The sequence below is a fragment of the Papio anubis genome, chromosome 19 (assembly GCF_008728515.1).
Source record: "Papio anubis isolate 15944 chromosome 19, Panubis1.0, whole genome shotgun sequence".
In the NCBI taxonomy this organism is placed as follows: domain Eukaryota; kingdom Metazoa; phylum Chordata; class Mammalia; order Primates; family Cercopithecidae; genus Papio; species Papio anubis.
The window spans coordinates 15,953,038-15,978,957 of NC_044994.1; the positions used below are offsets into that span (position 1 = coordinate 15,953,038).

Here is a 25,920-nt window from a genome sequence, read left to right on the forward strand (position 1 = left end):
AAGAAATGGAAATGTTTGTTTTCAAAAAGTTTATAGCAGCTTTATGCAAATACCCCCAACTAGAAATAGCCCAGGTGACCAATGATAGTAGAATGGATGAAGAAACTCGGGCATAACTATAGAATGGGATTCTGTGGAGCAACAGAGAGGAAGAAACTACTGATGGACACAGCGACATGCAAGAATCTTAAAAACATTATGCTGAGTGAATGACGACTAAAAACACACACACACACACACAAGTATCAGGGTCGTTTAAATGAAATTCTGAAACAGGTAAAAGTAGTCCATAGTGGAGAAAATCAGAACTGTGGTTGACTCTGAAGAGTTGATGATGGGGATGGACTGTGAAGGGGAAAGGGGAACTTTGGGGTAACGATGTTGCTCTATATCTAGATAAGGAATTGGGTTTCACAGATGTATGCATTTGTCTTGACTCCATGGATGTGCAATTAATAGTTTTGCACTTACAAGATTTTTGCACTTATAAATTTTAAAACAGAAGAAAAAAACTGTAAACAAATATTGAATTCCAGCTAGTTAAATGCATGGTGAAGTATTTAGGGGAAAGTGACTGATAGCTGCAATTTGTTTTGAAATGCATAAGAGATAAGATCAATTAGTGGATGGATAGAGGAGTGGATGGATGGATAATTATGTGATAAAACAAATGTGGTAAAATATTAATGGTAAATTCTGGGTGGGGGAGTGTAAAGGTGTTCACTGTAAAGTTGGGAATTTTTCAAGATAAAATGTTGAGAGAAAAGAGTAATGAAAGAAGAAGGCCCAGGAGCACAAAATTTTTGGATTGACTCCTTCTTGATTTCTTTCCCTTTGGTTAAATATTGATGCTCTTAACTAAGACTGAAGATTATCCCTGTTGTTTGAGATGATGCATGAAGATACTTTATCTCCATGAACTAAAACAAAGTCCTTCACCTCTTCCATAGAGATGTGGCTTCTGATCTAAGTCTTTTTTTTTTTTTTTTTTTGAGACGGAGTCTCACTCTGTTACCCTGGCTAGAGTGCAGTGGTATGATCTCGGCTCCCTGCAACCTCCTCCTCCCAGGTTCCAGCAATTCTCCTGCCTCAGCCTCCTGAGTAGCTGGAATTACAGGTGCATGCCACCATGCCCGGCTAATTTTTATATTTTTAGTAGAGACGGGGTTTCACGGTGTTGGTCAGGCTGGTCTTGAACTCCTGACCTCATGATCCACCCACTTTGGCCTCCCAAAGTGCTGGGATTACAGGCGTGAGCCACGGCACCTGGGCTGATCTAAGTCTTAAACTCACTCCCTAGTTGTGTCCTTGTTATGTTGGTTTCACTATTTCCAGACTTTAATTTTTCTTTTCTTTTCCCCTTCCTTTCCCTTCTTCTCCCTTCCCTTCCCTTCCCAAGGAGCCCAGTGTAGCTGGAGGGGAGTGAGTAGGGGGTCGATGAATCCGGAGGGTGACAAAAGCCAGATCATGTCAGGCCTTATAGGCCTAAGTAAGGAAACTCCTCCAGAGAGAGGATGACTGGTGAATGGGCCACCCCAGAGTCTCTGCATGCTTGAGATTCACAGAAATGGAAGCCAGCAACAGAGTGGTGAAGGAATTAAGAGAAAGACAGAAAGGCAGAGGGATGGAGGATTTGCTTGAAGGTGGAAAACACCTTGGAAAAGTTCTTCTTGAAGGAATTCAGACCTAAAGCTGATCAGAGCAGGGCCTGGTTGTAGGTGAGCATTCCATAGAAAGCCTCTCTCAGTAGTGCCAAAGGATGGACTAAGTAAGGTGGGGAGGAGTCGGGCTTGTTACCTGTACAGATTCCATTAGCACCCTCTTTAGTTTGGGCAGTTGGGGTTTGCTTTTAAGTGTCAGGAAAATGCAACTTCAAGTTCCCACTGCTCCCAACAAGATCACCTCTCCCACACCTCCAATATGTCCTAAAAAAACTGTCCTTTAAAACAGAAGAAAAAAACCTGTAAACAAATATTGAATTCCAGCTAGTTAAATGCATGGTGAAGTATTTAGGGGAAAGTGACTGATAGCTGCAATTTGTTTTGAAATGCATAAGAGATAAGATGAATTAGTGGATGGATAGAGGAATGGATGTCCTTGGATCATCACCGCTGTCCTTGGGTTTCGACCTGGCCTTGGTCCAACCAGGACCATCATGGTGTCCATGGATAACGTGGTGTGTCTTGCCCTCAGGGTGTGCAGGTTCTGGAGAACCACTGAGATTTCAAGGCAAACTACAGGCATTATTCTATCTACAGAGTACTCTAATTTGTTGCTCTCTTTCAGTCTTTCATTGCTATCCTTTGTGTCTTAAAAATATAATTTCTCTGTAGCAGGTACTTTATTAACCACTTTGTAGTAGAGGAGGAAACCTGGGCTGCGCAATTCAGAGAACATTTTTTCATTTCCCACTCCAACAATAAAAGATTTAGGAGCCAAAGTTAACCTGATGTCCTCTGTCTATGGTAAGAAACAGTGGCAAACAACAGATGTGAGGGTTAGCTGACGTTGGATGGGAAGGTGGGCCACAGCTGTTTCTGATTTACCCACCATGTTTATGCATGTAAATTTCAAGTCACAGAAGTGGCCAATGTGGTTTTAGACCTCAGCAGTAAAGTGAATTCAGATTTTAGCCTATGGGAAAAGGAGTGGTAATAAAGAAAAGTCTGTAGTTAATAAAATTATCTAAAACAGGAGAGGATACAGAATGGGTCTTTGTTCTCCCCTCTGTGTTTCTGTGCAGACTTTTGTGTGGGTCAAAGTGTGTTTTTGTTCTTGTTAACTTCTTATTGCCTTTCTTTTCATTAATGAAAGAACATTGTCCTAATTATTTCCAAATTAGAGCAAAAGAGTCAGAAATGAGCTAGATCCATAGTTCCTGGAAACTGATGATGCATGTTGGGTAATTTAATTTGTGGCAATTACAAGGATTAACCATGAACTGGAAAGAGCTGCCTAGTATGGTGCTTTAAAATGCGTGTATGAGACTTATGCCTCCATTTTCCATTCATGAAACAGAAGTATTCAGAAAACGTTTTATGACTAAAGCACAGGTGAAGTTAGAACAAAGAGAGACAAGGATCTGTATATGTTATTCCTTCCAAAATTGGAGAAGGTGTAAATGCACACATGATCCTTGGGTTAAACTGCAGGCGATTCATTATCCATTCGTCAGTTCTTCTGAATGAGGCTATGAGAACAGTCGTCTTCTCTCACTCACATGTCAGGTGCTTCATTAAAGCAAATTCTTCGATCAAAGATAAAGCCTGGGCTTGTCCAGTTGATGGAATGTTTCCTTTCCTCTCCCAATAAGAAAAAAATTCCAGAACCAAGATTAAGCCAGTCCTATGGTAAATTTTGGTCAAGGTCAGGATTAATGCTTTTTTTTTTTTTTTATTTCAGTGACTTCAAAATTACAATTGTATATGACAGAATTATTCCTCTGCGTGAGTAGCACAAAATAAGGAGAATCAACTTCCCCAGAACCCTTCCTTTTAAGTTTCTTTTGTTTCTTTCTAGCACAACACAGCTGGAGTAAACTGTGAACAGTGTGCTAAGGGCTATTACCGCCCTTATGGGGTTCCAGTGGATGCCCCTGATGGCTGCATCCGTAAGTTTCATTTCAAGTTGGTGTATCTTAGCCTGTGTGCACTGCTTCAATGAAATCATCAGGCTAACTTTGGATCAGTTAATAACTTCCTTCATGCCTTCTCTCTTCAGAGTATTAGTTCTGCTCGCTATGTGACCTCAGTCACTTACACAGTCTCTTTGAATTTTGGATTTATTGCATGTAAATGGAAATGATAATATATTTTATAAGATTAAATAAAACACAATTAAAAGCATGTAGGAAAATACTTACCACTGGGCCTGTCACATATTAGCCCTGTGATGAATGTTAGTTTCTCCATTTTCTGTTGTTTTGACATGTTTCTATGATCTCTAATAATTTCAATTTTTGGACCAGAGGTGGTGGCTCACGCCTGTAATCCCAGGACTTTGGGAGGCTGAGGCAGGTGGATCACTTGAGGCCAAGAGGTCAAGACGAGCCTGGTCAACATGGTGAAAAACCCTGTCTCTACTAAATACAAAAAAATTAGCCAGGCATGATGGTGCTCACCCGTAATCCTAGTTACTCTGGAGGTGGAGGCATGAGAATTGCTTGAACCCGGGAGGCGGAGGTTGCAGTGAGCCAAGGTGGCGCCACTGCACTCCAGCCTGGGAGACAGAGTGAAACTATGTCTCAAACACAACAACAACAACAACTGAATTAGAATAAGACAACGTAGTAATGAGTTCATAAGGATTTAATAATAGTCACGTTGTTTAAAATAGCTAATATTTGTTGAGTACTTGCCATATGTGAGGCATTACCTAAATACTTTCACAGAGGTCTTGTTTAATTATCACAACAAATAGGACATTGTATTATTATCCTCACTTTTAGATATGGAGAAACCAAACAATCTGAGTAGTTATATATAATTTAGGCTAGGTGACAAAACCGCTAACCGCTAGATCCAGGATATAGTTCCTGTTTTGTCTGACATGACTGTGCCATAACTATTCTATTACACAGAAGAATGCCTCTAGTTTTTTTCTTGTAGAATTATGAATCTTATGTCAGATTTACAGACTTTTCCCTACATGTGCAACCTATGCCCTATTCAATGCTTTGTTCTTTTAAGTTGCCTGATTGTCACAGTTGGAAAGCAATTCCAGTCCTGAAGGCAATCCTGTGCCCACTCCATGATTAATCATATCATGAACATTTGAGGGCATTAAAGTCCAAGGAATATGTAGACGGATTTACTTCTCTCTAGGGCATTCTTAGTTGTTAAAAAATGTGTTTTCACTTTTCTTCCTTCTTCCACATCATGCTGCAAAATATGTCCATTGCCTGTCTTGTGCCTACAAAGAATAGGCATAGGGAAAGGAAAAGAGGACATTTCCAATGTAACTGTACCTCATTAGGAACCTCACTGTTTCATCACCTTTCTAGTTTTTTCATCATTGAAGTGGTCCACAGAGGTATTAGAGGCTTGGCATAAAGGATCAGTAGGACGCATGAATTCTAAGCAAATTAAGCAAAGGATACCAGGATGCCAGGTCACCCAGGTCTTCATGGGAGTTGTATTCAGATGAGCTGTGACAGTGTTTTCCCTGTCCAGGATGCACCTGCCAGGTCAAGGGAGGCCCCCAAGTGGGAGGTCAACAAACTTCTTATACTTCAACTACGCCTTACTGCAGTGCAAGCCTGATAATCGTGCCTGCTAATCATTTTTGGTTACAAAAGCTGCCTTCAGTAAGCCATTTCACTCAAATTAACATTTGGGTTATGGGTCTTGGTCTGCTGTCCACAGATTATATCTCCATGTGTAGGCACTCCACACTTGTGTCTGTATCATAACTGTGTATTAATGACCACTTTGTGGACATTCACAGTTGGTTCATAGCTAGAAAGGGCTGTGCCCAACAGTGCTAAGGCATACACCCCCACTCCACCCCCAGCCCCTCTCACTGTAGTCTGTGCAGGCCTTACCTCTGACTCAGTGAGCTGGGCAGTGCTCAGTGGGGTAAACGACATCCATGAGAACTTCTGTGTGGACGCTCATTACAGCTGATCTCTGACAGCTCATGAGCTTCAGGCAGTGAGAACCATCAATCAGGTGTGAGGTGGGAAATAGGCTGTGCCCTTCCAAGAATACCTATAGACCAACAATCAAGTGTGGAACATTTGCTGGGAAGTGTTGGAACATATTTACTTTGTTAAGTGCAGTGAAGGACTGATCCTTTGAAAACTGGATTTCTCTTAGCCTGCAGCTGTGACCCTGAGCATGCGGATGGCTGTGAACAGGGCTCAGGCCGCTGTCACTGCAAGCCAAATTTCCATGGAGACAACTGTGAGAAGTGTGCGGCTGGATACTACAATTTTCCATTTTGCTTGAGTAAGTACCCGCTGCGGAACAAGAGGCCACCCTTTTTGGTCCAGAGCTGGCTTTTGTGCATTAACCTCTGAGGCATGGTGGACAGGTAGGGAAGGAGAGACAGAAATGGAGCCAGGTGAGTTGTATTTATGTAAAAGTGTTTCTGAAAGTTTGGAATACAAATTTTATATTAGTACATTTTACAGTCTTACTTATCTCCAAAGTGTTATGTTGTACCATAGAAATTGCCATCTCAGTAGGTCAAAAAGGTCAAATATTTTGCAATTTCAACTTAATAATCCATATGTGTGATTTTTCCTCCTAAACGGAGGGAAAATATCATGGGCTTCCAGATATTTGTTTGCATGCATATAGTGTGTGCTGTGTTTTAGGAGCCCGGGGAGGCATGTTTCCTCTCCTGCTGTAGAAGAGGCCAAGTTTTAAGCACCCGTACTCCACCCCACTGCAGTGATCTAAGTGAACATCTCAGCATCACCAAGAGAAAAAAATATGTGTCTGTCAGAAACGCTGTAGAGCGTGAAACAGGAGAATCTGTGAAACCAGCTGCGCAAACTGTGATGAGCTCTGTTTGTTGTGCAGCAGTAGGAAAACTGCACTTTGGGGTTAGGACAAAGAAACACTGTCTCAAGGAGAGCCTGTCTGTCTGTATCACTCTATCAGCTGTTTCCCGGCCCCACCCTCCTGACTCCTGCAGAGCCATCATAGGAAACGCATATTGAGTTGTGGGGACATGGGGGCAGGACTCAAGTGAATGGGTAACTTATATGTTCTCGTTCACATCTACCACCTCAGGTAATTGTTTAAATTGCACCCACTTTCTCTGTGGAGACTGTCCTACTTTGGCTGATGAGACACCACATCAGAATATTATCAGTGTTGAATCTGTGTGTCTTGGTAGAAGGCTGAATGAAATTATATTTGCTTTTTTTTTTTTTTTTTTTGAGACAGAGTTTCGCCCTTGTTGCCCAGGCTGGAGTGCAATGGTGTAATCTTGGCTCACCGCAACCTCTGCCCACCAGGTTCAGGCGATTCTCCTGCCTCAGCCTCCTGAGTAGCTGGGATTATAGGCATGCGCCACCACGCCCGGCTAATTTTGTATTTTTAGTAGAGATGGGGTTTCTCCATGTTAGTCAGACTGGTCTCGAACTCCTGACCTAAGGTTATCTGCCTGCCTTGGCCTCCCAAAGTGCTGGGATTACAGGTATGAGCCACCACGCCCGGTCTGGCTTTTTAGTGAAGAGAAGAAGAAGAAGAAGCCTGAAGTAGTTTTATGGCATAAACAAATTGTCAGGAAAAAAACATGAAGAAAACATCTTTTTAAAGCCTTGACTTTATGTTAAAAAAACCAATAAAGATGTTAAGGAAACCAAACTCATCCCTGCTCAGGCTGAGACTTTGCTATTGTGAGCACGAAACATTCATTTCTGTTCATTGTTATACAAATGGGAATGTCTGACCAGTCTGGTTTCACTTACTAAACACATTTGAGATATAGCAATATCGCCCTTCTTTAAATTAATCTCTATATGCTACTTTTCACTAAGTGACAGAGGGTGTCGTCCTAGTTAGTACAACTTAGTGTTTTACTTTACTATCTCCTTAATCATTGTATTTTTAAATAAACTATCTTTACAGAAATTCCCATTTTTCCTGTTTCTACTCCAAGTCCAGAAGATCCAGTAGCTGGAGACATAAGAGGTAAGTAACCTCCCTTTTGGTTTAACTCCAGTGAAAATGTTATGCCCTTATTCTTTTCCTACTTCCTGTGCACACTGCCACATCCAAGGCCAAGTCTCCCTTCCTAGAGCATGGTAGGTGCCTTGCAGGTGTCTCCTAGTTGACCGTCCCCACTCTAGCCTGTCTCGTATGAGGGCACTACCTGACGTAGGAAACTGCGCAGAGCTTGGATTAGATATCACCAGCTTGCTCGAAGACCTTCAGTGGCAGCCTGTGGTCTGTTGTCTTTTTTTGAGTTCCCTGAAAACAGACCCTGAGAAAGGAATGGAGAGCAAGTCATTTATTTGGGAGGCGATCCCAGGAAGGGAGAGAGTCAGGGAGTGAAGGGGACCATGATAAAGGTGCGATGGCAGGTAATGGCAGTTATCTGCCATTAATGGAGGCTTTAGTGCTTCTGAGGCATTCAGTGTCTGGCACTGATGGCTTGCCCTTCAGGAAGGCTGAGGAGCTTCTGCAGCCCCCAAACAAGCCCCTGGCGGAGAATAGCAGTGGTGTGCAGTAAGCAGTCTCTGGGGGTGGAGGGGTGAGTACCAGAGGATGTGGGTGTTACATTTACCTAATCATTCGTTCCCTAAGTATTTTAAGATTCCCTGTTATGTGCAAAGTACCATTCTGGCTGCTGGGGACTTAGCAGTAGACAGAATAGAAAAGAATTCCCAGCTTTCTTGGAGCTTATATTCCTGTGGAGGGACCCAGATAATAACATACATAATACAGAAACCCAGGCAAGGAAAATAGCTAATTCATTAGACTGTGAGAGGCAGAGTTGTATTCCAAACGTGGGTGCCAGTTTTAAGGGGGAGCCATTCACATCATAGGTATAAACTAACTCATGTGAGAAGATTCCAGGCCTCTGGGCTGGGTTCTGGAGCCATGGGGAGTTTCCTGCATAAACCCATTATGGCATCCGCAGGGATGCACAGGTTCTCAGAAGGGCACACCGGCACCAAGGAAAGGGCACAGCACATGCGCACAGCCCATGACTGGGCACCATCTGACTCATGCTGACATCCCCTGAGTTTGCCTCTCCTACCCCCGGCTGCCAGCAGAGGCCTGGTAGTCACTGGGGAGGAGGTAGTGCCAGGTATGTGTGAGCACGGGTTCCCCTCCTCCTGGCTAGACATTCCCATTTGTATAACGATGAACAGAAATGAATGTTTCGTGCTCACAATAGCTAAGTCTCAGCCTGAGCTGAATGTTTCGTGCTCACAATAGCACGGTGTGGACTAGCAGAGAAGATGGTTTCTGAAGAGCTCTCCTTGGCAGTGAAGTTCAGGCTCTACAGCAATATAGTAACTCAGGTATGGTCTGGAGGCAGCTTTGGTGATAAGTGCTGCTGAAAAAACAAGGCAGAGAGGAGGTTAGGGAATGTGAGGTTTACAGATGTAAATTAGGGCAGTCAGGGAAGGCCTCACTGAAGCAGGTACAGGAAAGAGCAAGCGCAAAGTCCCCAGGGCAGGGGCAACCCTGGGCCAAGGGTGTTCAGCGAACAGAAAGAGGCCAGGTGTGTGAAAGTGGAGTGAGGGAAGGTGAGACTGGTAGGAAAGGAAGGCACCAGGCTGGAGGGAGGCCCTCGTCAGCCACTAGAGAGGCCTTCCCTTTTACTCTAAGTGAGACAGGAGCAGTGGAGACTTTTGCACAGAGAAGTGACGTTATATAAAGGCTCTTTGGGTCTACTGTATTGAAAGAAAGTCTCAGGAAAAGAGAAGAGAAGAAGCCAGGGGACCTGATGGGAAGCTTTTTCCATAATCCATGAGGAAGAGATGATGGTGGCTCAGACCCAGGTGGTGTCAGCGGAGATGACAGCAGCGGACAGACTGTGGATATCCGCTATATCCACAGGATTTAGAACCAGCAGGATTTGCTGGGGGATTGCTAGACCAGAAGTAGAACATGAGAGAAAGAGAGGGCTCTGAGCTGACTCCAGGACTTTTCAATTGAGCAAATAGAAGGAAGAAGTTGCTGTTTGTTGAGAGGGAAAGATTAAAGCAAGAGAAAGCAGAATGCATGGGCCGGAGGAGGGGTGGGCAGGGGCAGGGGTGGGAGCTCGTGGATGTTCTCTTCTGGCTGTGTTTTGTTTTCTCTGTGGAATAACAAACAAGGTGAGAGCAAGAAGCAGGAGAGGAGGCCTTGGGGTTGAGTAGGGAGAAGGTATAAGAGTCATCCAGGAATGTAGGGGGGAGGACGGGCTTGGGAAAGTCATGGGATTGCTGGGCGGCACCAAGGGCTCCCTGGAGGTCAGTTATAACAGGACGTCGGTCCTGACGTCATTCCCTGCTTCTGCCCCACCCACACTCCTCCTCAGTCTAACCATGGTGCTGTGCGTTCTTGCACTGTGTGGGGGACTGTCTCATGTCAGATACTCGGCCACTTGAGGACAGCAGCTCTGCAGGGTGGGACAGTCACATTGGCTTAGAGACCTGCCCGCTAAGGCTCAGAGAGGGCCAGGCACATTCTCGTAACTCAGTTTGGAGGCTCTGCACAGATGCCAGTCATGGAGAATTTAAGGAATGGTGACTACTGAGGAGAGTTGCAGTCTTGAGTATTTACCATAATCTTCATTCATTAAACTTTTATTAAGTGCCTATGCTGTGCTAGTCACTGCCAGGCAGCTGCCTGATACACAGTTCCTCCTGCCTGGGAGCTCCCAGTCTGAGGAGACACAGAAAGGTCAACAGTTCTCATGGCAGGAGTTAAGTGCCATGAGAGCATATGGGAGGGGCAGCCTTACAGCCAGGGTGAAGGTAGGAAGGAAGGAGGGAGGAAAGGAGGGAGCGGGGAGGGGAGAAAGGAGAGAGACAGAGTCCTGGAAGAGCTTCCCCAGAGCAGCAGGAGGAGGTATCCGAGCTGAGTCTTGGAGCATGAAGAGGAGCCAGTCAGGCAGAGGGGCAGGGAAGAGAAGCCATGGGGCTCGGAGAGAGGGGATGGCAGACAGGTCATTGGGACTGAAGCACGGGATAGAGAGAGGAAGTTCAAGGAGAGGACCTAGAGGAATAAGAAAAGACCTTGGCCGGGCGCGGTGGCTCAAGCCTGTAATCCCAGCACTTTGGGAGGCCGAGGCGGGTGGATCACGAGGTCAGGAGATCGAGACCATCCTGGCTAACATGGTGAAACCCCGTCTCTACTAAAAATACAAAAAAAAAACAAAAACAAAAACAAAAACTAGCCGGGCGTGGTGGCGGGGTGCCTGTAGTCCCAGCTACTCGGAGGCTGAGGCGGGAGAATGGCGTGAACCCGGGAGGCGGAGCTTGCAGTGAGCCGAGATCGCGCCGGGAGGCGGAGCTTGCAGTGAGCCGAGATCGCACCACTGCACTCCAGCCTGGGAGACACAGCGAGACTCCCACTCAAAAAAAAAAAAAAAAAAAAAAGAAAAAGAAAAGACCTGAGTGGGCAGCCAGTTCAGATGTGTAGGTTTGCGAAGCACAGCTGTGCCTCATCTAAGGGGCACTGCAATTATGGAAGACATTGCAGATTTGCATATTGATGATGATGATTTTATAGCAGGTGACAGGAAAGCATCTTGAGGAAGGGGCACCTTTTTCTTTTTTTTTTTTTTTTTTTTTTTTTTTTGAGACGGAGTCTCGCGCTGTGTCACCCAGGCTGGAGTGCAGTGGCGCGATCTCGGCTCACTGCAAGCTCCGCCTCCCAGGTTCAGGCCATTCTCCTGCCTCAGCCTCCGAGTAGCTGGGACTACAGGCGCCCGCCACCACGCCCGGCTAGTTTTTTGTATTTTTAGTAGAGACGGGGTTTCACCATGTTAGCCAGGATGGTCTCGATCTCCTGACCTCGTGATCCGCCCGCCTCGGCCTCCCAAAGTGCTGGGATTACAGGCTTGAGCCACCGCGCCCGGCCAACCTTTTTCTAATTTACACAAAGATGCCCCATGGGTTGCTGGGCAGCCTGGAAAATGTTGAAGGATCTACTCTGTCACATGTGAAGGACTTCGTATTGTGTCCTGCAGACATTGGGTCACTGTCAAGGGATTTAAAACTGGGAAGTGATATGAAAAGGCTGATGTTTTTGAAATATCACTCTTGACACCAGCATGGAGAATGAATCAGAAGGAGAGAGATGGGAAGCAGAGAGCCTCCTTAGGAAGTTCTCAAAATAATCCAGGCAAACAAAGACGAAGTCTGGAACTCTGGCAGTAGAGAACGACTCAAGGGATTTTCTTGAGATATAATCACTGTGACTTAGGGATGAGGTGTGGGATGTTCTTTCTTTTTCTATTTTAATCAGAATTCTTTGCACCTCAATGCCAAGGTAAAGCCCAAGTTTCTCACTGAATCTCAATACCTCGTTTAATGCCAAGACTGTAATTCACGGTAAAAACATTCTCTTTCCCTGTGGCATTCATTCTCAGCCTACAGGGCTGTGGCATTAGGACCTTGTATGGCAGCTGTGATGGACGGACAGGGTGGTTGGTGCTCGTGCCAGCCTGGGTTCCAAGGCTTCCCTTGTCATGAATGTGTCCTTGTCACTTCTGAAAAGGAGGAAAAACTTTCTTATACCCTCTTAGGTCCCATGGGTGGGCCTAGAATTAAATGAACCTAAGACAGATTAACAGCAAAAAAGCATACAAATTTATGTAATATTTTTACATGTACATGAGAGTCTCTAGAAGGAAAATCAAGACCAGAAAAAGCCATTAGGCCCCAAAGCCTCTGTATTGTACATGTTTACACAAAGGACAATGAAGTATGGAGTGTGACAAGACAAAAGAGCTTGGGCTAGTGGCTCTACATTGTGGGACCCTGGCTAGGAAGCATTGGGGGAAACTAAGGGTTATTTTAGTGGGTTTGTTGGTGCAGACCAATCCAGTCGACTCCCAGTCTCCAGTGATAAGTATGCTCTCCTCCTGGTACAAGGAGGGCAGGCACCTTTCTCCTGGGAAATTTTATGACCTGCTTTTAGGTAGAAAGGGTGAGATCAGAGAACGCTTCCTATATCTGCTGCTTCTAAAGTGCCTTTGCTGGAAGCAGTCAGTATGCTAAAATGGCATATTCAAAATCCCTTCACTTCCAATGCTGTTTTTGTCAAATTAGGCAACTGTTTGGTTTAAATATGAAGAAGTTAAAGATCACGTAAAGACTATAAAGTTGTTCTCATTTACTGTGATTTTTTTCTTAATTATTATATTAGAAGAAAATAATTCCACAACTTTGTTACTAACCTTTTATTTGAAAAATTAAGGGTTTAGGGCAAAGGGATTTGGCTACTTTTCATATTAACTACTATTTTAACCCTTGTAGAAAATCTTTCCAAAATGCATGAGACTTTCCTTCCTTGGTAAGTAGGGTGGACTCAGTTGAATCTTCGAGTCTTTTAGGATCTTCCTTAGGGGACCGGTTGCAAATCTAGATATTAATGTAATTTATAGAAATACAGATGCTTTCAGGGCCAGGCGTGGTGGCTCACACTGTAATCTTGCACTTTGGGAGGCTGAGGCAGGTGGATTACCTGAGGTCAGGAGTTTGAGACCAGCATGGCCAACATGGTAAAACCTTGTTTCTACTAAAAATACAAAAATTAGCCAGATGTGGTGGCACATGCCTGTAATCCCAGCTACTCGGGAGACTGAGGCACAAGAATTGCTTGAAACCAGGAGGCAGAGTTGCAGTGAGCAGAAATCGAGCCACTGCACTCCAGCCTGGACAACAGGGTGAGACTCTGCTTCAAAAAAAAATAAAAAATAAAAAAAAGAAAAGAAAAAAGAAATAGATGCTTTAAATATGTGATTGGTTTGAATATATATGCTAATCCAGGACATACTCTGAAAGTTGCTTTTAAAATCATTCTCAGCTTGTATTTTTAGTATAATAGAAAGAACATGGGCTTTGAAATATGGCAGTCCTGGGTTCAAATTCTGACACTGCTTCCCTGACTGTGTGACCTTAGGCTATTTAATTAACCTTTCTGAGCATCTTTTATTTTTTCATCTATAAAATACTTACCTGTCTTACAGGGCTCTTATTTGACTTAATTATTATTTTTGAGCAATATCTATTTCCCAAGGAACACTGTGCACTGGCCCTGGGGGCCTGTGGTGAGCTCTCACTAAGTGTCCAGTCTGCTGGGTGATTTACTTATCTATTTCTGTTCATAAGTCACCCCAAAACTAAGTAGTTTAAAAGAACAAGGGTTATTTCTCTCAATTGTGTGAGTTGGCTGGGCAGGTCTTCCACTGGACTTGCTGGAGGGTCTTCTGGGGCTGGATTTAGCTGGGACATTTGGGAGTCTCTGTCTTTGTGGCCTTTTGTCCTCAGGGAGGCCAGACCGTGTCCCTCCACGGTGGTCTCAGGATTCCTGGAGGGCAAGAATGGAAACGGCAAGGCCTGTGGTGACCTGGACTTAGAAGTCACATGACAATACTTACACCTCATTCTAGTGGTCAAAGCAAGTCACGGGCCAATATACGATCCCAAAAAATGAAAGCATTGTGAAAGAGAAGCAAAGTTAAGATAGAGAATAAAAGGAGGAAAGTGGGGGCCTTTTATACCGACTGGTCAGGGGGACCTTCTGAGGAGCTGATGTTTGAACTGATGCCTGGTGGATGAGAAAGAGTTGACTGTGCTAAGAACTAAGGGAAGTGCATACCAGGTGGAGGGACTGGCCTGAGCAGAGGTCCTGAGGTGGGAAAGCCCTGGATAGAGGTACTAGAAGCAGCCTGACTGTGGGGAAGGCCAGTGCTAGGAGGGTAAGTGAGACGATCCAAGGGAAGCCCCCGAGGTCTGGCATGTAGTAGGGCTGAATTGATGTTAGTTTCTTTTCTTCTAAAAATTAGAACGAAGAAATATGTTTAATTCATGACTGTCACGAGATGGGAATCTATTAAATTGAAGTTATACTTTACAAAGCTCAGCTTTAGAGGGAAAAGAAAATGTTTCCACATGAATAGATGTTAAAAGAATGGTTTGCAAATGAATACCCATCCCTACATGTTTTTTTTTAATGATATGTCTAACCTTTTGTGAATTTTTAAAAATTTCCCTTCAAGATGTAGTCTTCTGAGTTAAGAATGTTTAATAGCCATAGATAATTCATAATCTGTATTTCCATGATAGAAACCTAGAGGAAGGGAGAAATTAAGAAAGGGATGGAAGATGGAGACCCCTTCTGAAAATTTCCTGTCTTCCGCAGGGTGTGACTGTAATCTGGAAGGCGTTCTCCCCGAAATATGTGATGCCCACGGACGATGCCTGTGCCGCCCTGGGGTTGAGGGCCCTCGATGTGATACCTGCCGCTCTGGTTTCTACTCGTTCCCTATTTGCCAAGGTAAGTGGGCAAAACATAGCATGTTCATAATCAACCCCTCAAGATAAATTTCCTCCTGAGGAAATGCAGATCTTTCTGGCAGAGCTGTGTGACTTGCAGTTTAATAAATGAGCCCCTGACTTATTATATATGGATGTTACACATGATTGTCCTACCTGGACCTTGTCACCTCCCTTCTTTCCAACCTTACCCTGCCTCCTGCCTGGTAGTTAAGCACATGGACTCTGAAATAATCTGTTTGGGTTCAAATCCTGGCTCCGGAGAGGACGTGGTATCTGAACAGCATTTAGGAACCTGCCACCGCTTCTCAGATTCTGTTAGGGTGGGTCTCTGGATGCTAATAGGGTTTGCAAATTGGAAGTGTGTGAATAAGATTAGTAAGATGGGAAGGTGGATGAGAGAAGGAGGCAGGGTGTTCTAGAAAGAGGGGACAGCATGTGCAAATCATAGAGACATGAGACCACAACCGCCCCCTCTTCCCCACTTGTTTGTATCCTAGTATCCCATCCTAGCAAGAGTCGCTGAGGGGGATGGAAGGTGGGAGGAGGAGGTGTCTGGTCCAGTCCCTAGAGCATGGCAGGTATGCACTCAACGTTTCGTGAGTGAACACATGAATGAATGAATTTGCCCACATTATTCTCCCCTGCTTCCTTTCTACTGTCTGACATTATTCTTCTTTCTGCAGACAATGGTATAGGGGAAGGGAAAAGAAAGATGAGAAGATTATTATCAGTCCGGGATCAAGGCAGGAAATAAAACACCACTTCAGACACTATAAACAGAAAGAGATTTACTATAGGTAATTAGTTGCTAACCCAGAGGAGTTATTAAGAGCCAGAGCAGCAGGTTCTAGGCTGGGCTTCCAAGGAGGTCTTTAATGGAATGGCTGGGTTTTAATCCCAGACTGCCATGGCCCAGTGCAAGGATGGGAGGCCCATGGTTGGTACCTTCATCTCTTAGTGTCCAGGAAGCCAGAGACAGGGCACAGCTGCATAAATGCTCCACCAGCTACAGGATGCAGCCTCTTCCTTATCTCCCATCTGTCTAAGCTTATTCACACACTTCCAATTTGCAAACCCAATTGACATTCAGAGCCCTGCCCCAACAGAGTCTGAGAAGTGCTGTCTTTAAGTTTCCCAGCCTCTGAACACTGGAGGAGTTTAGAATAGGTATTAGTTCATCTCACCTGCAGGGTCAGCCACACTAAGGAACTGTGAGCGTGAAAAACTCCCTCCCCTAAGCTGGAGGACAAAGTAGTGAAGAGCAGGGGTGGCACTAGCTATCAACTTGGGCAAGTTACTTAACCCCTGTGTTCCTCAATTTCCAAAAAATAGTGCCCGTCTCATAATTCATTGTTGTGAGAGTTACATATGTACTGACAGGTAAAGCTCTTAGAACTGAGGAAGTACTTGTTTGTAAGTTAGTATTCACTTTCACCTTTCTTCTCCAGACCTATACTTCCCTCTGCATCAATTTAAGAGCTTGTAGTGTCAGTTCCAGCCGTCTCCCTGTTTGCTAAATGCCTGAATCCCATACCCCAAACCTTTCCTTTACCTTCTGGCTCCTGGCATGCAAAACATTCTTGTGGCTGAAAATATCTCAAAGGTTTTCTTTTTTTCCTCCTCTTTACCAGCCACAACTTTAGACTCATTCTGATAGAATGAATGACAAATATTCTAACTTAGTCATTCATATGGACAAAGCTTGTGTTTATGGATACAAACATAATGAATAATACAACACTTTAAGAATGCTCTTTTCTACATTTCTCCACTACTAGTTCTAGTTTTTACATAAAAAATAGAACTAATTTATTTTAAGGTAGGTAGAAAATACATGAATGTATTCACAATAAAACAGAGGGGAGGAAGGACTTCCATAACAACAGAGTAGGGAGCTTGGTAGATACTCTTTACAGTAAAACAGAAATTTAACCAGTGAAAATATTTTTAAAAATTATTTGAAGTCTCTGTTAATAGTCATAAGAGCATATAGCAAATGAAGAAACAATTACTTAACAACATTTGAATCTAGGTAAAAAATAAGAGTCTCCATTACATTTCAGCCATGACCCTCTTCATTATCCACCCTCAACTCTGTTTTATAGAAAGTCTACCCATATGTGTTGCCAAGAAGATGGGCACTCTCTTTACCCTGTACCCCAGTTTGGGGCTATGGTTTGTTTCATTTTGGTAGGGGCAGGCTGCTGATATTTCTCATCCTTCTGCAGTCCTGTATAGCAGAAGCCCTATTCCAGGTGGGCTCAGCAAAGAGGACCAGCTCTGTCTTACCCACCACCCCTCCCCTGGAGGGTAGGAGCTCTAACTTAGGCACTTCAGGCTGAAAATTTTGGGATCCCAATCACCCCTACCCAAGCTGGCTCATAGAATAGGGGTCCATGGTGGAAGAGGAAAACTGAGAAGACCACGGCACCACCTCCACCTGTGTCCACTTGTAGAGCAGAGCAGAGCTTCAAAGAAACAGGGAAGTGTGACCCATATATAGGGGAAAAAGAAGACAATAGAAACCACTTTTGAATGAGACAGATGGTAGTCTTAGAAAAGACTTTAAAGCAGCTATTATAAATCTGTGTAGAAGACTAAAGGAAATCATGGTTAATGAATTAAAGGAAGGTGTGATGACAACATTTCATTGAATAGAGAATATCAATAAAGAGATAGAAATTGTTTTACAAAATAACCAAATGGAAATTTTGGAGTTGAAAAGTATAATAACTGAAATGAAAGATTCACTGAAGTGGCTCAACAGTAGATTGGGCTAGCAGAAGAATCAGCAAACTTAATGACAGATTGATGGAGATTATGCAGCCTGAAAACAGAAAGAAAAAAAGAATGAAAATAAATGAACGGGCGGCAGTCAGTGGCTCATGCCTGTTATCGCAGCACTTTGGGAGGCTGAGTGGGGCGGATCACTTGAGGTGCGGAGTTTGAGACCAGCCTGGCAAACATGGTGAAACTCTGTCTCTATTAAAAATACAAGAATTAGCCAGGCGTGGTGGCGGGTGCCTGTAATCCCAGCTACTTGGGAGACTGAGGCAGGAGAATTGCTTGAACCCGGGAGGCAGAGGTTGCAGTGAGCCGAGATTGCACCACTGTACTCCAGCCTGTGCGACAAGAGTGAAACTCTGTCTTAAATAAATAAATAAATAGAACCTGAAAGAAATATGGGATACCATTAAGCACAACATATGTGTAATGAGAGCATCAGAAAGAGAGGGGAGAGAAAAATGAATAGAAAAAAGTAGTCAAAGACATAATGGTAGAAAACTTACCAAATTTAATGAAAAGCCATCTATACATTTAAGAAGCTTAATGAACACCAAGTAGCATAAATACAGAGGGATCCACAGCCAGACTTATTATAGTTAAAATCGTAGTTAAAATTTTGAAAGACAAAGAGAAAATCTTGAAATCAGGAAAAAAGACTCATTATATACACAGGAACCCCAGTTAGAATAACAACTGACTTCTCATTAGTAACAATAGAGGCAAGAAGGCAGTGGGATCATATATTCTAAGTGCTGAAAGTGGAAAAACTGTCAACCAAGAATCTTCTGTCCATCAAAGTTACTGTTCATGATCAAGGCTAAGTAAAGGCTTTCTCAGATGAACAAAAACTAACATAATTCACCCAACCTGACTTATAAGAAATAATAGAAATAATAAAAGATGTTCTTAAAGCTGAAACAGGCATCATCAAACAATAATTTGAGTAACATGTAAAAATTACAAAAGACAATATAATTGAATATTTGTGTACATTCTTCTCTTGACTGATTTTAACAGAAAGTATACAAGCTATCTATACAGATATATACATACGTACGTAAATATTGGGCCTATATCATATAAAAATGTAATATGTTTGACAGTAGCACAAAGGAGATGGGTGAGAACAAAGCTGTATTGGAGTAAGAAAATGACACAAATCTTTAGGAAGGAAGAAATAAAGAGAACTAGAAAGGATAAGTAGAGTTCATAAAGACACTCTATAAATATATGCTTGCTCTCCTTTCTTCTATCATCTTCCTTAGAAAACATAGATTATATAAATTAATAATTATAAAAATGTATTGCTGCATTTTAATATATAGAGACATAATATGTATAATAACAATAGTACAAAAATGGTGGAGAGGGAATAGAGCTACATAGGAGTAAAATGTCTATTTTACCAGAACTAAATCAATATAATACTGAAGTAGATTCTTTTTTGTAAGCCCTAGAGTAACCACTAATATAATAACTCAAAAATGATTAAAAAGTCACTAAGCAGAATAAAAATTACACTAGAAAATATCTAATACAAAAGAAAACAATAAAGGAGGAATAGAGGAACAAAAAATACATGAGATATATGAAAATAAAATGCAAAATGGCCAAGGTAAATCCAACACTATCAATAATAACATTAAACATGAGTGGATTCAACCTCATACTATAAACAAAAATTAGTACAAAACGGATGAAGAAACTAAATGTAAGAGCTAAAACTATAAATATCTTAGAATAAAATAAAGGCATAAATCTTCATGACCATAAATTAGGCAATTGTTTCTTAGATATGACAACAAAAGCACAAGCAGCAAAGGAAAAAATAGATAAATTGGACTTCATCAAAGTTAAGAACTCTTGCACTCCAAAGGACACTATCAAAAAAGTGAAAAGACAAACAATAGAATGTAAAAAGTTATTGCAAATCATATATCTGATAAGGCACTAGTATCATATACATATGTGATATATAAAATCTGGATATAATAAAATAATCCACATATATGGATATATTATTATTTTTACAACTCAATACTTAAAAATTAAAAATAATTAAAAAGACAACCTAACTGAAAATGAGTAAAGGATTTGAATAGACATATCTTCCAAGAAGATATACAAATGGCCAATTGGTACATGAACAGATGCTCAACATTATTAGTCATTAGGTAAATGCAAATATAAACCACAATGAAATACCATTTTATATCCACTGGAAAGGCAGGCAATAACAAGCATTGGCAAGGATGTGGAGAAATTTGAACCCTCATACATTGATGATGGGAATGTGAAATAGTACAGTGACTTTGGAAACAGTTTTGCTATTCCTGAAAAAGTTAAACATAAAGTTACCATGCTACCCAGCAGATCCACTCCTCAGTGTATATCGAAAAGAAATGAAAACACATCCACACAGAAACTTGTATATGAATGTCCATAGCAGCATTATTCAAAATAGCCAAAATGGAGAAACAATCCGTATGCTCAGCTGATGAACAGATAAATAAAATGTGGTATATCCATACAATAGAATATTATTTAACAATAAAAAGGAACGAAGTACTTAGGCATGCTACCACATGAATAAACCTTGAAAACATGATGCTAAATGAAAGAAGTCAGTCACAAAAGTCACATATTGTGTGATTCATTTATATGAAATGTCCAGGATAGGAAACTTTATAGAGATTGAAAGTAGATTTGTGATTGGGAGTGAAGATAGAGGACAATGTGGATTGGCTGTTAATGAATGTGGGATTTCTTTTAGAGGGAACGAAAATGTTCTAAAATTAGATTGTTTCAAAGGTTGCACATCTCTGTGAATATATTAAACAACATTAAGTTGCACACTTTACACTTTAAATGGGTGAATTGTATGGTATATGAATTTTAACTCAATAAACTTATTTGAAAAAGATAAGGCAGAGGTGGGAGGTGGAATCCCAACACACTAAAGAAGGGGTCTTCCTCCCCAGACAGTTGTCAGCCTTATCTCTTTGTAAATTTGATGCTCATCTCTCTTATGTTTTATAGTGATGATCAAATAATGTACATTTGAATTTCAGAGTTAAAAGGAATTGAAATCACAAGTACTTATTTTATAGCAACCATTCTGAGACCCAGGAGAATACGTAGGGAGTAGATAGTTGCAGGGTGGTGAGTAGCACCCACATTTTTTTACTCTCAGCCTGGTATACAGCAGGAATTCTATTCTATTCTTTAAACCCCTTCCTCACCTAGTGATCTAGGACATCAAGAAGCGTGAGGGCTGTTCTTCTAAGGCTGAGCTTTTCATACTGCAGTTCACTGTCCATTAGTGGATAGAGAAATCAATTTACAGGGTATGGGCCAACATAACAATGAAATAGAATAGAATAAAATTATTAGAATGCATCATAAGTAGTAGAGAAAATAAATCTCTTGTAAAGTTCTTGTTCATAGTTATTTACGTTTTGCTAGATATCTCTATCATCTATTTGTGTGTGTGTGTGTGTGTGTGTTTATTGGGTTATAATGTGAAATGTATTTTTTACTGTGAACGTGGCTAAAAAGTTTGGAAACTGCTGTACTAAAAGATCCTGAAGGATTTTATCTGCGCTTCTGAGTATGGGAAGTAGTTTGCCACTTTCCTTTTCTGAGTAGTTTGTCACTTTTCTTTTATTCTGCTCTTTGGTCTTGTGGCTTCAGACTCTCAAATAGTTATAACCTGAAGTCATAGAACATTTGGGTGAATTTACCCTCATTCAGCTGGAAACTGTTGCTCAGTAAATTGCAGCAATAATCTGATGAATCCATTTTCCCCATGAAGATATTCCTGTGCCAGTATACACTGCATAATTCCTTCCTAAACCTGTTTGAGGGGCAGAAAGCACTCTGCCTTATTTTTTACCATTATCTATGAAGAGTAAGGACCAAAGAGATAAACATGAAGAACTAGTTTGAGATGCATATCCTGTTTTATCTTTAATCCATGATCTTGTCTTTACTATTCTTCCTTAAACCCTGCGAGGAGAAAGGACGGTATAAATTTCAAAGTCCTATAATCTTTACATAACTCAGAGTGTGGAGACTTCAGTCTGACCTTACCAGCAAGCTCCCTAGAAATGTAAGCAGCAGACACAGTTACTTTTTAAAGATGTTTGGCTTTGATTAATAGGTTGAACTTGGGGTCCTTTGTCAGGGGGAAAATGATAGATAATTGGGATTTCACAAATGTATATAATAGACCAGATGTAGTGGCTCATGCCTGTAATCCCAGCACTTTGGGAGGCCAAGGTGGGTGGATCACTTGAGGTCAGGAGTTCAAGACCAGCCTGGCCAACATGGTGAAACCCTGTCTCTAGTAAAAAAAAAAATACAAAAATTAGCCAGGTGTGGTGGCACATGCCTGTAATTCCAGCTTCTTGGGAGGCTGAGGTGGGAGAATCACTTGAATCTGAGAGGTAGAGGTTGCAGTGAGCTGAGATCGCACCACTGAACTCCAGCCTGCGCATCACAGACTGAGAATCTGTCTAAAACAAACAAACAAAAAAACAAACAAATGTGTATGATAATCTGCCTTTCATTAGAGTCACTCTTTCAAATGAGAATCATCTGATATTCTTTATATGAGTAGTAAAGAAAACTTCTTGAATTTAAAAGTAAATACGAGGAAAATATTTAAAAACCACCCATATCACTCTCTTTGAAAATGTTAACATTGAAGTATTGGCTCTGAACAATGAGATATACAAAATTCCAAGGCGAAGTCACCATGTGCAGATTTTCAAAATAAATGTCCAGAGAACTGTTTTATTTTATGACACTCTAGTCTCTCACACTCAAAGGATTATGAAAAGGTTAGGAGAGTGGAGGAGAGAGAATCTGGGACGGGGTGGATATCTATGGAGGAAACTATTGCTGTGAACTCTTTACCCTTCTTCCTCGCCTCAAAACGCGTGAGGGACCTCTGATGTGTCTTAGTCCATTTGGTATTGCTGTAACAGAATACCTGAGATTGGGTAGTTTATAAAGAAAAGACGTTTATTTAGTTCACCATTCAGCAGGCTGGGAACTTCAAGGGCATAGCGCCACATCTGGCTGGCATCTGGTGAGGGCCACACACTGGGGCAAAACATGGTGAGGTGGAGCAGTGAGTGAGCATGTGCAGAGATCACATGGTGAGAGAGGACGCAAGAGAGAGAGTCCAGGAAGCCAGACTCACTTTTATAACACCCCACTCTCACGGTAACTAATCCAGTCCTGTGGGAGCAAGAACGCAGTCACTGTCTCAGGAGGCCATTAACCTGCTCGTGAGGAATCCACCCCCATGACCCGAACACCTCCACTAGGCCTCATCTCCCAACACTGCTGCACTGGCAATGAAACTTCAACATGAATTTTGGCAAGACAAACCACATCCAAACCATAGCACATGGGATGCCTCAGGAAGGGCAGAGGTGCTTCCGGCCAGACTTCGGCTTGGAAAACCCAAAGGCTAAGAGCTGGATGCTTTTTTGCTTGAGGCAGAGCAGGGAGAGTGTTCCCGTGCTGGGAATGGCCTGAGCTTAATGTGCTGGGGCAAGGGATGTGTAGGTGCTTCCCACAGCCAAATGTGGGGGAATCCAGGTGAGTGTCTTAGTTCCTGCCCAATAGGTCTGCTCAGAAACATCAGGAGATCCTACCCAAAGCAGCTGAAGTTTTTGTCCGGACGCCTGTTTTAAAATAGAGTGTATTAATAGGAAATTTGGGGTTCAGTAAGGACAGCAGACCAGGAGACAACTGCTATTGAGAAGATACAGTTCCCAGAGGAGGGGCAGAGCATGCTATAGGGGCCACATGGAGAAGCGTCAGGGTCGGTTTGGAGGCAGAGGGAGGGGAAGGAACTGTAGACAGAGCATTTCCATAGTAAGGAATGGGCGGGGATAAGCAGGTTTAGGATTGGCTAGTTTAAATATTTCAGTGGGCGCCGGGACACAGAGGCTGACCCTAGTTGTCTGGTACCTGGCCCTGGGGTGATTAGGGCAGGGAATACCAGAGTATGAGAGCTGGTAGAGGAGGTAGTGGGGCCATGCTGTGGACTGGCCAGTGTGCATTTCGAAAGCAGCTCCCTGGAGGGTTGTTTACTATCTCTGGGAATTGGCTCACCCTGGGAGGGGCAGTCCCTCCAGAGTCAGCAAGGCCCCAAGATTTCAAAGCATCAGAAACAGAAAATAAAAGAAATGGTGAGTCCATTGCCCAGGGGCTGAAGCAGTTGTGGGCTGAGCAGAGAGTTACAAGCAACAGAAATAGAGAGGCTTCCATCCCTGGAGGACAAGGGAATGACAGGAGAGAGGTGCTCAGCAGACGACCACCAAGAGGCCCGACACAGCATCCTTGGAAGAAGAGCCAGTTTGAGATTAGCGTAGGGCTGGTCCAAGAACAATTGTGTGGGGAAAAACTCTTTCCTCTAATTGTGGTTTTCCTCGACTCTTACACCGCAACAACCATTAACACAGAGAAAATGTCTGTGACCAAATGTGTGGGGGTCCTTCCGCATCACCAAGCAGCAGCCACCAGCCAAGTGTCCTCCAATTCAGTTCCGACACTGCTTACCTGAAGACAGTGCCAGATCCCACAGGTTGAGGGTTCAGTCCCCAAGATTGCTCCCTCCTTCCTTCACCATCAGCTGCAAGCCTGGGCCTCTGGATCATCTGACAGAGCGGCTTCAAGTTGGGGTTCCCACAACCCTCCTTTGGATTCAGTTAATTTGCTGGAGTGGCTCACAGAACTCAGGAGAACACCAAATTACATTTACTGGTTTATTATAAAGGATTTTGCGAAGATACAGATGAAGAGACACATAAGACGAGGTGTGGGGGAAGAGACTGGGAGCTTCCATGCCCTCCCTGGGCACCACTCTCCAGGAACCTTCACATGTTCAGCTGTCTGGAAACTCTCTGAACCCTGTACTCTTGGGTTTTTAAGGAAGCTTCCTGACATCAGCATTCCTTCCCCCAGGGTATGGACTTGACCCTCTCTGGGGAGAGTCTTAAGACTCACAATCACAAAGGTCGGGGAAGATTAGTGTCCTGCCCTGGGGCAGGTTAAAAGAGGGCAAGAGAAGGTCAGAGGCCTGTCCCAAGGCCTAACACGCCCAACATTATAACAAAAGACTGTAACAAGTACTATGGGAGTTACTAGCCAGAAACTGTGGGCAAAAACCACTATATATCATGACACCACAACAGTTCTTTCCTCTTCCCTCTTCTTCCTCCCCGACCAAGTTGAAGCCAGCTGTGGGGAAAGAATGCCCACTCCCACCCCCAGCCCACTCCTACCACCCACCTCTCCACCTTCCCTGCCCACTGTGGGATTTTGGTCTGAATCAGGTCTGAGCTGGAGGACAGGAGATTCGACTTTAAACTGGATTTCTACTTACTTTCTGTTCTCTTACCTAAGAGTGTGCTGACAAACCCTACAACTCCTGGAGTTTTCATCTAGGTGCAGGGAGACAGTCACCCACACTACATAAAATCAAAAAGGGCCATGGGAGTTAGTTGACAGCGGGAGTTGTGCTTGTTGAATACACTAATTGTCGAACAGTCAGTTGCATCTCCATGTGGCTTCATTTACCATGGCTTCCTTAAAGGGACTCCGTGATTTTGATTTGTTTCTAGAGAATTATATTATTTTTAATATTCTGCTTATATAAGCGTAGATTTCCTTAAAAACCCACAAACTCTCAACATTATTTTCACAAAAATCCCTATTTTTAAATGTATGTTATAATTCTTTGACCTTCAGCAGAGTATTATTCCCATCCAGTTAGAATTTGGTTATGTGGCCATGTATCTGGAGCAAAAGTAAAAACCAAGCAGTTAGGTCCCCACCCCCATGACCTCTGTCAAGTGGAAAAGCACAGCTCCAAAGATGCATACAGAAGCTATCCCATAGGCCCTCTCGCAGCCTAGTCTCCCCCTCCCTTTTAAAAAAATAATTGTTTTAAATTTAGTTATTTGTTTCGCAAGCCAATTGCATGGCAAATTAGAAACATAAAATTAGGAGAGAGGGAAAAGATCACTGAGGCGAAACATTTATAGCAAGGGAGAAAACAGACAGGCAGACATGAAGCTTAAGATGTACAGCAACCTGGGGCCACTGAATGAAGGGCAAACAAGCTAACCCAATTGTGAAGATCCTGAGGG

At 42.8% G+C, this 25,920-nt stretch overlaps 1 protein-coding gene across 3 annotated transcripts in view; it reads left to right on the forward strand.

Moving 5' to 3' along the window:
- The window catches only part of LAMA3 (laminin subunit alpha 3), a 272,673-nt gene that overhangs the window by 85,461 nt on the left and 161,292 nt on the right, over nucleotides 1-25,920 (forward strand). For all 3 annotated transcript variants that reach the window (XM_021929998.2, XM_021930000.2, XM_021929999.2), the window contains exons 9-12: nucleotides 3,520-3,610; nucleotides 5,817-5,948; nucleotides 7,584-7,646; nucleotides 14,826-14,960. In XM_021929998.2, the coding sequence (XP_021785690.2) occupies nucleotides 3,520-3,610; nucleotides 5,817-5,948; nucleotides 7,584-7,646; nucleotides 14,826-14,960 (421 nt within the window). The remainder of the gene's footprint in view (nucleotides 1-3,519; nucleotides 3,611-5,816; nucleotides 5,949-7,583; nucleotides 7,647-14,825; nucleotides 14,961-25,920) is intronic.